At 39.8% G+C, this 18,412-nt stretch overlaps 1 protein-coding gene across 2 annotated transcripts in view; it reads right to left on the reverse strand.

Moving 5' to 3' along the window:
- Window positions 1-5,166: 5,166 nt before the first annotated feature.
- LOC111564080 (leucine-rich repeat and fibronectin type-III domain-containing protein 5-like) overlaps window positions 5,167-18,412 on the reverse strand; it is a 137,484-nt gene continuing 124,238 nt past the window's right edge. For both annotated transcript variants that reach the window (XM_023263429.3, XM_035945045.2), the window contains 2 exons: window positions 9,732-10,005; window positions 5,167-8,333 (listed from right to left, as the gene is read on the reverse strand). In XM_023263429.3, coding sequence (XP_023119197.2) covers window positions 7,368-8,333; window positions 9,732-10,005 — 1,240 coding nt within the window. In that variant the 3' untranslated portion in view covers window positions 5,167-7,367. The remainder of the gene's footprint in view (window positions 8,334-9,731; window positions 10,006-18,412) is intronic.

Genomic DNA, 18,412 nt, shown 5'->3' on the forward strand with positions numbered 1-18,412 from the left:
GTCATCCTCACTAATTCAGCTTCCACCTAGAAACAGAAAAGACCACAAACAAACACACTGATATACTCTCAAACGTTCAACCTCACAGCCTCAAAATATCTGTTTAGGAAGTGTTGTGTTTCTAAATTCTGCTGAAAGCACTGACAGACATTCTCTTACAAGGTTGTGTAAAAAGCAGCCTGTCCTCTGAGCTACTGAGAAATTTTCCTGAACAAAGTTTCTATGTGTAAATCAGCTCAACAAAAACTAAAGCCTCAGTCAGAGATAATAGGTATCGCAAATTATAAAGAACTTTCTTTGTTAACTCTGACTGTCTGCTTCAACCTCACATAAAAAGGGGAGTTTAACTCGTCAGGTGACTGAAAATGAATGGCTTGTGCAGTTCTAGATCCAAAAGTAGGATGTTTCAACTCATGTTTTACTACAAATACATGCAGTAATAAATAAATACAATGGCTGGTTGTTAGTTTATTCACTATTAATGTCATTTTATATACTGGATTGAACTTGAGCAGTGGAAGAGAGAAGGAATTTAATGAAATTATGGAGATTCAGAGAGGTAATGTTGCGCAATGTTAAGTTAAGCACAGTTTAACTCAAACCAGCTGAATGTTAAACTTTAGTGCAGCTGAACGGGTTTCAGTTAACCTTAAAGTAAAATAACTTTTTTAAAAGCTAAAATACACAGCAGAGAAATACAGGTTGAGAAGGTCATTCTAATAATGAGGACAGCTGCGGCAGCAACTAACAGGTGTTCAGCGGTAAGTTAGCCACCTGTGTTAATTAGCCCGCTAGCTAACTTAGCCGCTTAGCTAGCTAACGCGTCCGGACCAACTGCTCAAACACGACAAAACACAACTCTTCACAAGTCGCTGACATAACGTACAACAAAACAACGCTACAGGTTAGAAGTATTTATCTTCTTACCGTGTTTTACTCCAAAAACAAGGTCAACAGCAGCCAGAGATGCTACCAGTAGTGATGGTCCTCTGATACCCGATGCTTCGACACATGCTGTAGCTCATGAAGCAAACGTGTCGAGCCAGTGTGCCGACGCATGTTTTGGTCACGTGACTCTTGACGTTTGAATCACTTCAGTGACGTTTGAAGCACTCAACTGCTTCGAATCACCTGATTGGTTTGGTTTGTTATGCGACTCACTGGGCGGGATCGAGTGTGTTCCGGGATAAGAGATCTCTTAGTGTCGTTCATTTGAATGATTTTCCGGAGAATAGGTTGGTTTTGTTGCTGTCGTTAGTTGCTTTGACAGTTAGTAGTGTATACATAGATAGAGATAGAGATATAGAGATAGAGAGATACAGATATAGATATATAGATAGAGATGTAGAGATATAGAGCCAAGCCCAATTTCAATGGAATGGAAAATTACTTGAATACATTCAAATTATGATTGACTTTGGTAAGTGATTGTTTCACAGGTCCAGTGTATGCTGTGTGATACCAGGCTCATCTGTGCTGTGTGAACAGGTTTTTTCAGGGCTGTGGAGATAGTAAAAGAAGAAACCCCTTGAGTCCGAAAACTGTTGATAAATTGTTATTTCCAAATAAAAAATCATATCCAGTTACACAAGCACACCCACTGATCTGTTTTCAAGCACACCCTCTTTACCAACCTCTTTATCAATTAACCCCAAGACATACTTTGCCAAAATCCATAATATAATTTGTATTTGCACCAGTCCCATGTGAAAATTACATCAGTCTGTATTTATAGAGCACATCTCATCAATGTAGCAGCACTGTTTAAATGTTTCATAACACAGAATATAAGTGAAGCGTATATAGGGTTTCAGACAAACATGGCAAATAAGAAACATGCTCTTCAATAGTTATTGTCATTATTATTACTACTAATATTATTATTATTGTAGCCACTAGAACAGATACAATCATCTAGTATAGTCAAACAGGAACGTGCATTGCGAATCAAATCCAAAACGATCCATGAACCGATCAGTAACATGAATCGATTGCACTTCATTCTATTGACCACTAGATGTCCTGCTCGAGCACTGTGCATCAGTGAAGCCTCGAGTAATTGAACCATGTTTTGAATGAAGTGTCGAAGCTTAAACAAAGTCTCGATCAGCCATCACTACCGACCATAGATATACATAGACTAGATACGCTAGCACACTGTCTTCTATATTATCTATGGTCTGACCAGTCACTGCTCTCTGGCTCCGCCCTCTGAGAATCTTGTTGTCGTTTGGCTCCACACTTGCTGATGACCACTTCCGGTCTCAGAAAATGAAAAAAAATGACCTTTTTTCGTTTCTGTCTCTTACTGATTTTACTTTCTTGTTACTCTAAATATAAAACGAAAATCAAAGCATTTTAAAAAAAAAATCGTATATCGGTTTTGGTCATGAAAAGGAAAAACGCCTTGTATTTCAATTTAAATTTTTGTATTTTAAAACGAAAATCAAATAACCACTCGTTTTTTTGTTTTTCAATACCCGTTTCAGAACGGAAAATCCAATTACCAGATCCGTACACGGACCTCTCCGCAATGGTGTTTTCTCCATTAGATGTCAGGCTTTGCATACACATTAAGATTTAGGGTACTGTCTTTTGTTTTTTTGTTTTTCTAACCTGGATCTTGTAAGAAAGTTTCTCATTTTCTAATTAACTCACCATTTTCGTGAGTTTCAGACGCATGTCTCACCAGCACCACTCCTAGCTCCTGTTTCTACCAGAGGACTCACACTCCTGCTGGTGCTGCTTGATCAGATGGCCTCCATTAGAGCTCTCTGCCAGGTTCTGCTCCCCAGCCACTGATCACTCTTCACTATAACTTCATTCATTAGTTTTGCGTCTTATTCAGAATGTGAGGCTTTATTAACTGAAATGCAGTGTAAATGCCACGGATTATTACTTAAGCTTCTTCTACTGTTACACAAACCATCACTCATTCTACAAAAGCTGCTAAATCCTCAAAATATGAAGAAATAAATGAATGAAATTGAGGGATGGGTGGAGAGCTGAAAGGGAAGAGGAAACAAGGAAAGAAGGGAGGGAGGGATCTTCTCCTCCAAAGCCTCTTACCATTAAGCATTTACAGCTTAAGAAAGGCACTGGAAGGTCAGTCAAGAAGGCATAGAGAGAGAAAGACAGGGGAAAGAGAGGAGGCTTGTGGATGTGTGAGCTCCCTTCAGTGCTTCTGTGGCTAAACAGGACAGCTGTTCTGCAGAAACCATTGGCTTTTGATACAATTTAATCAAGTAGAATTGCTGGAAGGTGTTTTGTTTCCCCTCTCTTCTCCTCATATGACTCTCCAGTGACTCGGGTTCCTGTTTAACCATTCACCCTGTGTCTACTGGCGTCATCAGCTATTGAAATTTAAAACTAGGGAGTGATTGGAGTACGTTACTGGTGGTGGAAGTGGGGGTAATTTTGGTTCCAAGTTGGGTTTTCACCCTCTTTAATTAAATATCACTATCAGGACTAAACACGTCACTTTCATTAACTTTATGACTGATTATTTAACCTGTAGCTCTTCCAGTGGGAGCCTACAGTCATGAAAAACAGAATAAATGCTCAAATATGCTTACAAAGGTCAGTAACAATTCATCATCTGTTCTGTCAATTCAATTTACTTCATTAAAACAGCAGTGTCTGATAACTGAAGTGTGAACATGCATTTTCAATTGCCTGTCAGAACTGTTTCATGTCAAACAACTTTAAATAATTTAATTGCAAAGTGAATCAATTTTCAGCGTTAATGTTAACTGATAGTGACTTCATCCATACTGACTGCAGCCCACAGATCGCCTTGTTACTATGTGTGCTGGACTATGATAACAGATACTTAAGGTGTTTGTCATGCTGTGCACCATCCTTTAAAGTAGTGTTTACAGAGCTTTTACAACTTTACGTGTGTAAGGTGGAGTGTTTACTCTGTATTTGAGGTTAAACTTACAAAACGATACTTAGCTACTTGATCTTTCAGTTTAGTATTTGACTTCATGCAAGAGTCACTTATCCACCATCACACAGTGTTGGTCTGCACCACAGTTTTGTCAGAATTTGCAGATGCTTCCAAACCTAACTTATTTGATGTGATTCAAACAAAGTGTAGCAAGGTTTTTTTGTTTTTTGTTTTTTTTTTTCCATTGTGAAAGCTGTCTATTAAACTCAAGAGCTGGAAGTCTATCCAGTCAAATGCTGGGTTGCTTTATGGAGTAAAAACAAAACAGACCCAATTTTTCCATGACATCCATCAGTATTAATAATGCAGGTCATTCAATTTCATTCACAACTAATTGTGTCCATTAATATTGTTGTTTTGTGATGTTGTATTGGCCAACCGAGGAGATAATTGTTGCATGGGTTGCTGTCAGTCACCAGAATGTGATTCCACAAGTGAGTTCATGCAGCCCTTATGATGCAGGATGACAGCCATCAAAACTGTTCAATAAATGATTTACCTGTCAGCCAGCATAACATTATGTTGATATCTCAGATTTTTCTGGAACAGAGGTGCCAACATAAAATGGACCAAACTTTTTTCCCTTCTTTCAGACCCACGGAATCAAATAGCACTTGTAAAAGTGACCTTATGGTGATCTTTAGTTTAGATCTTTAGACGTTGTTGCTCTTGTTGACAGAAGCTGGTGATGGCCACAGATGTTTGGCACCCTGCAGAACTGCACATTTTACTTGCAGTATTAATGAAAATGTAGAAAAATGATGTTATAAAGCAGTTGTTGAAATTATATTGAGTGTTTTTTTCCTCTTTCTTTCTACAACTTTCTAGTTAGTTCCAGTCAGCATAAACTAGACATTTTCATCTAGTTTCTACGAGTTGGTCTCATTTTTTATCATGCATTTTTGACTTTTTGGAGCCAGAACCACTGACTACCATCTTTGTTGTATAGATTTGCCATGTTGTGTTGTACTAGCCTGCTATCTGTTTGAGCAGAACCTCTGTCTTTCCATTGTACGTCCTCACCTATCATTGGCAGTAGAACGACTACAACTACCTCTTTTGTCCACTCTGGGTTTAGTCTGACCATTCTTCAGTGATTTCTATAAAGGTCTATGGATGTTATTATGTCAAAGACATTGGCTATATTATGATATCTAAACAGAATTGAACAATTCTGACTCATTCAAATCAGTGATCATAAACATACAATAATAATTTGCAGGCCTTTTCCTTGTAGTCATCTTGCTACAACTTCTGTATCTCATATTTATGACTTTTCTACCTTTTAACTATGAGAAAAAAGATTTCATAATAACAAGATAATACATTACAGACTTATGGGACAGTAATTGGCAGCAATATTTTAAGACTTTTAGATGATTTTTTAATTAAATAGGCAGGTAAAATGCATCTGAGATGGCTTGTATAGTTGAAGAGTTGGGCTATCTTCCAGAATTTTTCAGATTGCAAAGAGGCTGCAGATGAAGAAATGTGATGCAATGATAGAGATCAGGCGAAAATGACAGGTGTATGTATGTGATCTAAAAACAAGAGGGAGGTAGTTTAACAAAACTCAGACTTATTTTTAGTGCCACTTAGTGCCAGCAAGCTTGTTTGGGTTTTTTTTTTTTTTTTTTTTAATACATTTTTGTGAATGCGATGCACCATTCACATATCCACAACAGCCGCTTTCCTTTAAGTGGAGTGAGTATCAGCTCTTGTTTTGTAGCAAGTACCTGTTACTTTACAAGAGTGCTGTATAAGAGGCTGAGCATACAGTATAGAGAGCAGAAGCCACGTCCCCTCTTCTGTCTAGATGTGTAACTTGACATGTTTTCCTGAAACCTTTGCTTTTTATTATTATCATTGGTGTTCCTGAAAAGCTGAAGCATATTCCTTGGTTTCAATATCAATTTTCATAGCTAATGAGTTACACTTTCAGCGAATGTCAAGCAATGGTTAATTTTGTAAGCACTCAACAACAACATATATGAGTCTTAGTCATTAGCAAATTGTCAAAGCCTCACTGGGAGCATTTTTTTTATACTTAACTGTGAAACTCTATTGAGTGCAATCAGGAGAAAGTGGGAGGTTTGCAAACGAGCTGTGCTCTAAATAAACAGCCAGACAATGTGTGTGTGTCTGTGTGTGTGGGTATGTATGCAACTAAGCCTCGGGTTTTTAGCTAAATACCGATGCATCAAATTACAGCGGAAAATGTGACTTAATTAAGAAACGCAACATGTCATTTCTAATTTGAAGTTTTTACCCAACGAAAATAATGCAGTGATGCGGAAAACGATGCCGTGAACGTTGCTGTAAGATATTTTGGACATTCTGTACATGCCTATAAAACACACTCCAGTTTCCAGTTTTCATTTTATCCCTTTTTATTTTACACAACAAAACAACACAGTACATGTTGTCTTTTTCTGTACATAAGCTTTCTGGGAGCTTGTGACCAACACAGGCTGTGGTATACCAATGTCAGTGAAAAGCTCACAAGGTTCTCGTTATTTTTTGTTTAGTTTTTTTTTTTTATTCTTCCCTTTAAAAAATATCAATTTCATAAGAGGTCCGTTAAAGTCTTCATCTGTTTGTTACATTTTGTCTCTATATGTCAAGAAAAGGTCTGTAGTCCGCAGTAGGTAAGAAAGGCTATGTGTGAAATCTCTCTCTTCCTTCAATCGTCCCCTCCGTCCCAATTCCTCATCCGTGGAGCGGTGGTGGAGTCATAGATCTGGTCATAGTATCGGTTAGTGACGGTCTGTTAGTGCAAAAGAAGGCACCGACTGCTTTTCTCTTGCCACGATATGGATGCAAGCTCTCTGTGAGCATGTGAACGTTAACAATGGTGTGCTTTTCTTGTTTTTGTAAAGTTTTCTTGTATTCCTCTTTTTTCCTGTATTTATTTCCTTTTTGCGGTGTTTTCAGATGAGGTGAGTGTGAACTGGGGAATGACGTGGCGAGCCCATTGTCTTGTTTTTTTCTTTTGTGCTATAAAGTGGAACCAACGAGACAACTCGAGGACACTACGAGACAAGGCAAGTTATCCACTCGCTGAATGACCGATTGCAAAAAACAAATACCGTCGAAGTGGACAAAACAAATTGTAAACTGAATACAAAGAACTGTGGAGAGAAGTTATGAAAAGAATAATTAAAAAAACATAGGCTGAAAAAGAAACAGTATGCTCACACGTTCATCCAGAAACACTCAACCATCCTCTATAGACAAAATTCAAACATGAAAACACACATTCTAAACAGTAACAACACACACAGGCCTTCACCTTCATTCATTCACCTATAAACAATTTCAAACTAACACTCACACTGCAGACATACACTCACACGAAGGATAAACAATAATGAATAAACCAAAGTTTATTTCATGATCGCTGCCTTGTTCCAGTTCAAACAGTGCTTTCTAAGATCCAGTCAGAATCACACCGCCCTTTGTCCGAGTCTCCATCCCCGTCTTTAGGGAGCAGCATCCCGCTCATTGATTGGCTCCTTTTGTTCCGCATTATGCGCCCTATTTTGGGTCCACCTCCTCCTCCCTGATGGGACGAGGGAGTCTTTGAGCCTCCTTCACTGAGCGAGTACCTCCTCCTCGCCCTGCTCCTCCCTCCCTCCTCCACGGGGAGAGTCTGGTACTTGGCAGAGGAGGAGGAGGAGGAAGCGGCGCGAGGAGCCCGGCGCAGGATGGGCGTCTCTCTGTAGCGAACCGACGGGACCGGGCTTGGCGTGCTGAGCAGGCTGGAGAAAGGGGAAGGGGCAAAGGTGGGAGGCGGGGTTTGGTTGAGAGAGGTGGAGTTGTTGCGGTTTGTGTTGAGGTTCTCTAGGGGGATGGGGGAGGAGGTGGGGAGGAGGGCTGAGGAGGCGTTGGAGGAGGAGGAGCATGATGGGGGGCGAGGGGAGGAGGAGGCCAGGTTCTCGGCCATCGCTGTGGTGCTGGAGCAGGCCGAGCCGGGCTTGCTCGGAGCGGGCTTCCGCTTTGGCTTGTGCAGGGAACCGGTGGTGTTGGTGGGTGAGGCGATGGCGATTTGAGCTCTCTCTTCGCCCACTTTCTCCCGTTCCTTGGCTTCAGCCGTCGGGCTCCTTGCTGCCCAAGCCTGACTGAGAACCGACGTAGCCGTGGAGCAGTCGGGCAGGGAGGACTCAGACGACTGAGTCATCGTATCCTTTCCCCCACCTCCTGCTGCTGTTGCCCCGCTCCTTTTTTTTGTGCCTCCTGAGAGGTCGTCTAATCCGATTGAGCCGTGTTTAGAGGCACTGGGAGTCACGGTGCAACCCTGCGACTGCTGCCCATTGGTCTGCGAGTGAACGTTGGTCATCGACATTGAGACACCTTTGCCGCCCTCACCAGGGTTACACACCTGAGGAAAAAAGCATAGGGAAAAGGGAGGCTTTCATCCCTTTATTCGTAAACAAAATATCTCCATATGAACCCCCAAAAGTATGCAAGTGTACCAGTACATTTTCTTTGAGTTCACTTCTGTGTATTTTTAGGGCACCATGGAAACACTGATTCAGCCCTTCTGATGCAAGAATTGCTGAGAACATCTCCACCTCTCTGTGCCATTTTCAAATCATGATTCAAGATGCTTTCACTCTTTCTACCCTGAGGCTCTCTGTACCAAGATCAGGCTGCATTTACTGTTAAAACACAATCTGCTGCCATTTTTACAATGTTGCTTAAGATGGCACATTCAGTGTAGAGACTATCTAATACTACTGTGACTAAAATAGGTGTAGTAATACTGTGCTTGGCTTCTGTTGCAAGCGACTGACATGGCTCAGTTTACCACATTTGTTCACATAGTCTTTAATTAACTTGGACTGTGATAGTTCTGACAGTTTATATATATATATATATATATATATATATATATATATATATATATATATATATATATATATATATTACGTTATAAATTTGGAAATCCCATTGATGACAGATCAAAGGAAAGATCATGAAAAGTTTGTAATGAAAAGAATGACAATGATAGATCAAAGTATGAGAATTGAAATCTTAATTTTAACTAGATTGCAGTTTAAAACTTTTGAGGAAGAGGCAAACTATTTCAAAATTTTGATTTAACCCTTTAAGCCCTTGGCTGTTTTGTTACATTTCTGCCTGAAAAAAACAAAAAACAAAAAACATTCAAATTCAGTCAGTGAAAGCTCAGTCTTAAACACCTGGGAGAATTTATTAGAACAATAAGTATCTGTATCTTCTTCATCTTTTGGTCAAATTTCAGCAAATAAATAAATAAATTAAAAATGAAATTAAAAATGAAATAAAAAAAAAATCCATTGAAACTGACATTTTACCTTCTGCTTCATCACAAGGATACATTTTACAGGAAATAAAAACCTGACAGCAATGAGGAAGTTACAGTGATGTTTTTGAACCTGTTTAAAAAAAATTCAACTGCAACTTTACCAAATTTGATGCACAAAAATGAACCATAATAGCAACACTAGTACTAGTACTAGTAGCTTTAGTAGATCCTACAGGTGTCCAGTAAAATGACCACTGTCTGTATGGGCTCAGTGAAATTTGGTTGGAACTGTAATGTCCAAACATGTCTTTTGAGTATCTGTTGAGCATTAACAGAACTAAAAATCAGGAGTATGTGAGTTTTTCTGAATTAAACCACTGCAGCATATGGCCATAATGGAAATCTCCTGACTGAATGAAAAGCACTCTGCTGTTATTCTCTCAGCTTTGTGGCCAGACTAGAGAACCGGAGACAGAAAAACAGACCCACCTTGTACCGTATCATCAGGATGATGATGAAAACGAGCACTGAGGCCACTATTATCCCTCCGATGATGATGATCATAGTTCCACCGAGGAACTGAGACTGCATGAAGTGACATCTCATGTACTCTGACTCGGTGGTGAACTGCACACAGCCGACCACTCGCGTCGCTGTCAGAGAGGTGATGACATCATCGTAGATGGCCAGAACACACAAGTCGTACTGGGTCCCTGCTGCCAGGTTATTGACCAGAAAGTTCTTGCTCGATGGCGGGATCATTCTGTAGCAGGGAGAGTGGATCAGAGAGGGAGGGAAAGACAGATAATGCAAATTTATTTAGTTATTTGACCTTTATTTTACCAGGTGAAAATGTTTGAGAACCAGTTCTCATTTGCAAACATGACCTGGCCAAGAGGCGTCAGAAGGAACAAATACACAAATGTAACATGACTAGATTTCCTTTAACTGGTTTCTTGGCTTTACCGAGCTTCTTAAAGACCTTTCCAAACAGCAAACAACATGGACCTTAAAGAGAAATTGCTAGTGTTGTAGACAAGCAGTTCAAAACAAAACAACTATTTAGTTAACTGCATTCCTGTTAGAGCAGCGCTGTCTGATGTGAGGAATGCAGGGTACATCCTGGACAGGTCACCATCTCATCACAGGGCCACACAAAGACACAGACCACTCTCACAACTATGGCCACTTTAAAATCACCACTTAACCAATTAGAAGTCTGAACTGTGCGAGAAAGCCGGAGCACTCAGAGAAAACCTGCAAACAGGAACAATATGAAAATTCTTGCCGACCAGGAGATTATGACTTATTAAACTTTTCATATTTAACTCTAGTTTCCCCACTTAAGTTTGTCAAATATCGGACTCATTGGTTAAAGTAGCCTATTCAAGATTGTTCTAATGTGTTAAGCTGCATTTAATTCTGGATCTGATATGTTGGGACTATGGATAACAGATAACAAACTTTAGAATCAAAACATGGATTATGCTCGGAATAAAGTGAGCACACAAGAATTGTATGGAACAACGTTGGAACGATGAATGTTGTAACCTGGATTATTCCAAACTGTATGGGGATTTTCGTCAGAAGCAAGACGTTTTCTGTGTTGATCTGAGAAAATACCATATTTATCCCAATTTAAAACTTTATTGACATTCAGTCAGGGTGAAAATAAGTTTTTCTTCTTGTTATCATTATGAAAGATAATTTACTGGAAAAAAATTATTTTGAGTTCCAGCTGCTGCACTCACTTGTAATAAGGGGGTGTTGGTTAGAAGATACTTTGATTCCAAAACCAGAGTGGTACTTATTAAATCCTAATTTCACGTATTTGCCTCTTGCAAGTGGCTATTATTTTCAGCTCCACATTTGGATGATACACTGTAGTTTTGGACAATGAGCAATGAGCACACCAGTGTGTGCTGCACAAGGAGGTTATTCTGAGGTAAAACAGAATCGGTACGCCCTTTGAATTTAATAGAACTGGATACTGGCGTCCAAGATGGCAGCCTTTTACTTCACAGATGTTGCTCACCCAGTGTATGAGCCACAGTGTTTCTTTCACTGGCACAGATCTGCTCAGTCTGTGTAATTGACATTCACACGATATTGCACTGCTAAAACAGATTCTCAGGGGAATGCGTGCAAATAAAATACCCTCAGTGATTCAAGATACAAAAAGTAATATTTGACCTTGTTTGCAGGTGGAGTTGTTCTGTCAACAATAACTTCTGGATTTGAAATGGATTGACTGTGCAATTGAGACTTCACTCATCTCATAAATCTAACTTTTTAAAGAAACACTACTAGCATATTTGCGAGGTCCCCAGCATGCATTAATTGTGAGGCAAAGCCCTCCTGAGATCCCTCTCTTTTGGAGTTTGTAAAACCCACTTTTAAAGGAAACTTGCTGTTGTTAAATTAAATCATGTTATTTCTTTCGCTAATAATGAAAACAGTGCTCACAATGATAAGGGTTGTACTATTGTACCTGTATAGTCACAAATTAAAAAAGGAGAAGCCACACATCCTGTCTTTCTTTAAACAAAAACTGTTAAACTGTTAAATTTCTTGATCTGCTGGTAGACATCAGCATGCAATGATAGCAAACCCAGTATGTCCTGTATGCTTTCTGTACGATCTAAATAATAAATATTTCCACTGCCTTGTTTCCAAAAGCCTGTAACATCATTCTCCAGAAGAATAAAACACTGCAGTATATTGTTATAAGAAGAGAGGAATGTAGAAACATCAAAATGAATAAATAAATAAAAAAAATACAACGAGTGAAGAATGGAAATGATAAAGAATCAGCGCACTCAGCTCCACTGTGTATAACTGGCTGCTGGATCCAAAAGAAGAACTCCCATTAAATGATTTATTATTGCACACGTTTCAAGCAGACGCTCTCTCTCAGCATGCAACTGTGTTCAAGTACAAGTGTACTTAAAAATCTCCCATCTCTCCTTCTCAGGTCTCATAATAAAACATAAAAAGAGGAAACAGAGAATTAATTTGAGTATTCTTTTGGACAAACACAAAGGTACTTTCCCACACACAGTGAGTTGCAGTCGCTTATTCTTCGCTGGACACTTGTCACATTGATTGGAGGTTTTCCACATTTGTCCTTCAGTTTCTCTAAAAAGGCTTGTCAGCTTTCCTGGACATCCTCATTAAAATACTAATGAAATTCCTCATTAAAACCAAAGAGGGTGGCTAGTTCACAGCTCGTGGTCCTGTGTGCACAGAGAAGAGCAAAGGCTACTTTGGCCAGGTTAAAGCATCTGGTTTAGAGTTCGAGTTAAGCGAAGGTTAGGAGGCATGTTAAGGTTTAATGGTTAGTATTTAGAACTGCAGAATGAATGTAGCTGTAGGTCATTACTGTGTCCTCCATGGAATAACAGTGCAAGGCTGTAAGTGTGTGTGTGTGAGCATTCATATGACCCCCATGAATACTAATAGGACCATTTGAACGCTGGATGACCATGAGTGTTCTCCCATTTGCTTCTCTTGATGTTTTCATCACTATAGTGGTGAACCTTGGCCACAAACACACACACAGACAATGCCATTATTTCTATTTTGGGGCACATAAAGTGACATTGAAGACTGCAGGTTAATGACAAGAGTGAATGTTGGTGGCACGCAAACTCAGACACAACCAGCTACATTTGTATACACATGCATGAACAGACTGAGATTAATGTCCTTATTATTGCTGTGGCCTCTGGCATTATCTGTGTGTACAAATGTGTGTGTTGCTGGGTGCCACATTAGCAGCAAAACATTAACATCTTTGTTTTGAAAAAAAAATGTTGTATAAGTCCGCTTGGTCGCATTCTGGGTTAATGTTTTTCTTGCAGGCATAAACACTGTCAGAGGCCAGTACTTACTGACTCATTAATTCTTTACATCTGTTGGATATGCACTTTTATACTACTGATAGCTGTGAATGCAGGCGTTGTGGTGAAGAGGGAGCTGAACTGAAAGGTAAAGTGCTTGATTTGTCAGTTGATCTACATTCAAACCCATGAGCTCTGGGTAGTGAGCAAAAACATTTTTTTTTTAAATGGGTAATGGATTCAAGCACCCAAAATGAGTTTCTTCCGTAGAGTGGTTGGGCTCAGTTTTAGGTATAGGGTGAGGAGTTTGGATATCCAAAGGCAGCTGAAAGGAAACTGGCTGCTAGTGTGTGTCAAAGGAAGCCAGCTAAGGTGGTCTGGGCATCTGATTGTAACGCCTCCTGGGTGACTTTCTTTGGAGGCTTTCCAGGTACATCCAGCTGAGAGAAGACCCTGTGCTAGACTTAGAACTTGCTGGAGGGACTGTAGATAGATGGAGCCTGGTTCCAGGAGGGACTGGGAAACATTGCTGGGGAGAGTGATATCTAGAAAATCCTGCTTAGCCTGGTGCCAAGAATAGCTGGAAGAGAATAGGAGTCATGTATGGATGGATCACGTTAGAGGTGTTAATTACATTAATGACTGGTACCGTATCTATCTTGGATTGTGACAAGTGTTACACTGCAAATACGAACATATTTCCACAAATAACATTTGAGCTAAATTGGGAATGGTCATCAGAAGAGAGAAGAGAAAAGAAAAGAAGCCTAGATGCTTAAATGCAAACCTCCCTAAGGAGTCATATGACATCAAGCATCTTGGAAAGTCAGAGGAGCAACAACTGAGCTAACACTGTAAGACAAACAACATGGCTTCGAACTGTTTTCAGACTTGGCTCAAAAATACAAACATCACCTTTCATCCTCTTCAAAAGACCAAGCTGAGTATAGTTTTAGGGCAGTTTTATGGATCCATCAGGAAGCAAAAAGAAGAGCTCAGCAGCATTAGCAGCTACCTTGGACCTACCATGGTAAAACTGTACTCAAACAAGCCTCTTCTTAGCCTTCCATGGAATTCAATAGTGGATCACAAATTCATAACAGCTAAGAACATTTTTGAAAGATGTTGTACAAGAGATTACAAGGGAATGGAAACACAGCACCCCATGACACTGTTTCTACCAGAGGAGCAGTTTGTCCTAAGATCTCCTGCGAAAGTAAGTCCATACAATTTGAAAGATTTACTGAACAAGGGATCGACACCTAAAACCCGACTCACGTATCCTAAAACATGATTAGAATGGACACCAGTACAATCAACAAAGCAACAAACAAACAAAAAAAAAATCATAAAGACCCACCCAAAGCAGACAGAAAAAAAACTGAAGAGGTATTATGTTTCATGAGCAAAGAAACTCTCTCTGCCCAGTAGCAACTATGGAAAGATGGTTGACTCTGCCGAGTGTAGAAGGCCAGAAGGGTAACAGCTGTGCCAGACAGCTTCTGGGATATGCAGTTCCCCCAGGAGAACACCAGCTGTCACAGATGTTACCAAGAATGTGCAAAGAGGCAGGGGTGTCTCACACCAACCACAGCCTGGAAGCCACTGATGTGCAGAAACTGTCTGATCTGGGACTCTAGGTGAGGAAGATGATGAAGGTTTCATTAGCATACAGAGACCTAGAGTGAGTTCAAGAAAAACAGGAACAAAAGATTTATTTGTCTTGCATTTCTCAGAACTCGCTAAACAGTTACTAGAGACCATTCACGGAGAGCAGGAAATGATGGAGAAACATGCCGTCTGATCAGTCTGGTAACTCACACATGCCACTAAAGGGACTAACAAGAGACTCTTATTTCACTGGTTTCACAATAAATACACATACTCAGATTAATATACATAATACAAAGTAACTGGCCTACAATAACATGTGGATCTGCACAAAGTAGCCAGCAAGCTAGTGTGCAGGAAAATGCATGTGTCTCAAAAAACTCTTGCAGAAGTGTTGCATTTAGTTATTTAGCACTTGAGATCTCAGTGTTGTACTTGGTACAAGCACAGCTGTGATTTGGTTGTAGGCACAAGACTGCAAGCCTCAGTACAAAAACTATTGGATTCAAGCAGGAAAAATAAATGGTGGCTTAAGAGGTACAATTATTTGACAGCTAGTTTATCAGATTTTATGCAGCTCACCCTGGAGGACGGAAACACATTGCATTCACAAAACAAAAAACAAACAAAAAAAAGCTCATAATTATGACTTACTAGCTTGAATTCATGAATTGAGATCTCGTAATTATGATAAAATGTCAATGTGGTTGATGGTCATGGTTTTTTTCTTCAACACAACATTTTTGTGAACTTTTACAACAAGTAGAACATGCACTGTTGCCCTGAATACATGGCATGACTGTTTTTAGCCTAAATACAAGAAATTTTCTCATAATGACAAAATTCTGATCTTGTAATTATGAAATTAATATGTGAAAATAAGTTATAACTGCATTACACAGGCTCTATTTTCAATGTCAGCTAAAAAAGCAGCAACCCATAAAAGAACTTAATCAGTCTTGACATTGTTACTTCCACCTAGTTAAAACCTAGAATTCGAGGCTAAATTGCAGGCTTATAGCAATGGGTCAGCAAACATGGATGTTATTGGACCTTTTCTAAACATTCTCAACTGCAGCTCCTCCAAATATGATGCAACAGAAGTGAAGTACAGTGATGCAACATCTTTTTATACATCTTTCATACTAGGCAACCTCTTTGGTGAATGTAAAATGCCCAACAACCTTGTAAAATGATTTTCAGCAGAGGCCTCCAGGGTTCAAAACCTCCAAGGGTTAAAGGTTTCAACATTATTGGCAAAATCAATGGCAGCTCCCATGTTTTGTCTTGTGCATACAAAATTGGAGATGGTGTAAAAAGCCACTCGTTTAGTGTTTTGATCCTCCAGAGGCAGAATGTTACAATGAATATATCGGATTACTCATACTTGTGTTACCTGTATACGGATTAGTGACTTTTGTTTACAATGAAGGCAGTCGATTTGTTTTTAGAATGACAACAATACATGTCACTACTTCATTTAATTCCAAAAACAGTTGGAAATCTTTGAAGAGGCAGCAATTGTGTACCTTCACTGAGAGTTTGTTCCCTTCCTTGCCTCATTTTCTTTCTTTGCTCTACGTCAGAATGTGCTACTTCCAAGAAACCATTAGCTGCATGACTCCTCTTGTCACACAAACTAAATTGGGATATTTCTTAGCAAAACATATCCAACTACCGGTTCTCTCCAGCCAGTGACACTCATAATGCACGAGTTAGTGTTTTATTGTCAGCATGTGAGCCAAACTGTTATCGTTTATGATTCATACATACGAGGAGCAATCGAGGTATTGATAGTACGTAAGAACACTATTCCACTGCATGCTGAACAAAAAATACATTTTCATGCAAATATGTTTTTATTTATTTATGTATTTTCTGTGGTAGTGGGAATTGGTGTTCTTTTTCTTTCTTTCATTCTTTCTTGACTGTGTGCGCCGTTAGCATTGTGAGCTCATCCAAACTGACTCATTCATTGTGGCTAATTTCTTTGTGTCTGAGCTGGATCTTGCTGCCAGTATTTGAAGCCCTACAGTGGGCAGATGATTGCCTTGGCTGAGACTATTACACTAATCTATCTACTCTGCTCTGCCAAGCCCTCAGCCCAGGGCGCCTGTGTGTGTGTGCGTGTGTGTGTATGTGTGTGTGTGTGTGTGTGTGGTTTCATTACACTTTCATTACACAAGAGCAAATGTCTGCTTGCATCCTCCTCTATGAGTATGTATGTCTGTACATATGTCTATATATGTCTGCAGTATACGTGTGTGTGTGTGTGTATACTTGTTCTATTACAGTAATCTTCTCCTCCCAGTGGCCATCACTGTGTCTGGCCTTCTGCCAGACTTCATCACTGATACGACTCTATGTGCTGGTAAACCCGAACCCTCGCCGCTGCTGCAGGGATGTGAGCGTGCGTTTGTGTGCGTGTTAATCAACTCTACCTTTCCTCGCCTCGGCCCGGGACAGAGCCAAGATCTCCATTAGTCGCTCTCAGCTTTTTGTCCCAAGACAAATGAATGCCTCCATGCGCACAACAGTGAACTATGATACCAGACTGTTCTATTTCAGGCCATTTCACTTGATTAAATATTGGACAAAGCCTACAGGCAACAAACACGCATTTCTATAGAAGGGGGAAAAAAAAGAAGCATTCATGGCAGTGATTCAACACACAACACTGGGGCTTCCAGGTCGAGCTGGAGCCATGCGATAAGGGGCCACGGCTTCTAATAACTCAGCTATAGTCCCCTCTAGCAGCACAGCCCAGTTAGACCATGTGTGACACACTGAGTGAACAACTCCCAGTGATTTCAAATGATATTCACTGCTGCAGGCTGACTCATTAATAGTTTTGTGTAGCTGCAGGGGAATGGTGTTTTTGCATTTCATAAGCGGAGAGTTAGTTTTGAACAATGTGTGCTGATATGAAATAAATTTTAACATTTTCTTAGCAAAAAAAATTACATTGAAGTTTTGATTTTTTTTGACTGGCTTAAAGGAGTGCTTACACATTTCAGAAAATATGCTTAGTCGCTTTATTGCAGAGAGTTAAGATAAGAAGGCTGCTATTCTTTTGTATATTGAGCTACCGCCAGCAGCTACTTAGCTTAGTATAAAGACTGGAAGCAGAGGAAATATTCCCATGCAAAGATAACAGAATCTGCCTTGAATTATCACAAATAAAAGATTTTATGTTTTGTTTGTGTAAAGAGAACACCACACACATTGCCAGGTCACAAATCAGTCGGTGCTTTGCTAACATATCATACTGAGCATACCTATCTATCTAACTTATCTTAAAGTGGCTCTCTATGCAGCCCCCTCGATCAATGTCTCTCTGCCTTAGTTATTGTGACAACTGTCTCTCTAAAGTCCCTCCCTCCAGAGGAGCCCACTTAACTCTTAGTATCCAGCTTCTGGCTTTCTTTTCCGATGTAGCGGCAACATTTCCAATGAGGCACTGAGGCCTTTTGACTTGCAGGGAGCATTTTTACATACAATTACCTCAAATTTTGGAACATTGACCATTTGTAACATGAACAAATGTCACAAAAAACGGACTATAAATGACAAAGAACTTCAAAAATGGTGTTACATCAACTTAAATCCACATTAAAATGGAACTGTAAAAATATTTCTTGGCTAGATTTCGGTACAGATTTAACAAGGTACAAGGTGTTTCTCAGTGGGCTTTTCAAAGTGCTGCTAAGTGGATTC

Source organism: Amphiprion ocellaris, chromosome 20, assembly GCF_022539595.1.
Source record: "Amphiprion ocellaris isolate individual 3 ecotype Okinawa chromosome 20, ASM2253959v1, whole genome shotgun sequence".
Lineage (NCBI taxonomy): Eukaryota > Metazoa > Chordata > Actinopteri > Pomacentridae > Amphiprion > Amphiprion ocellaris.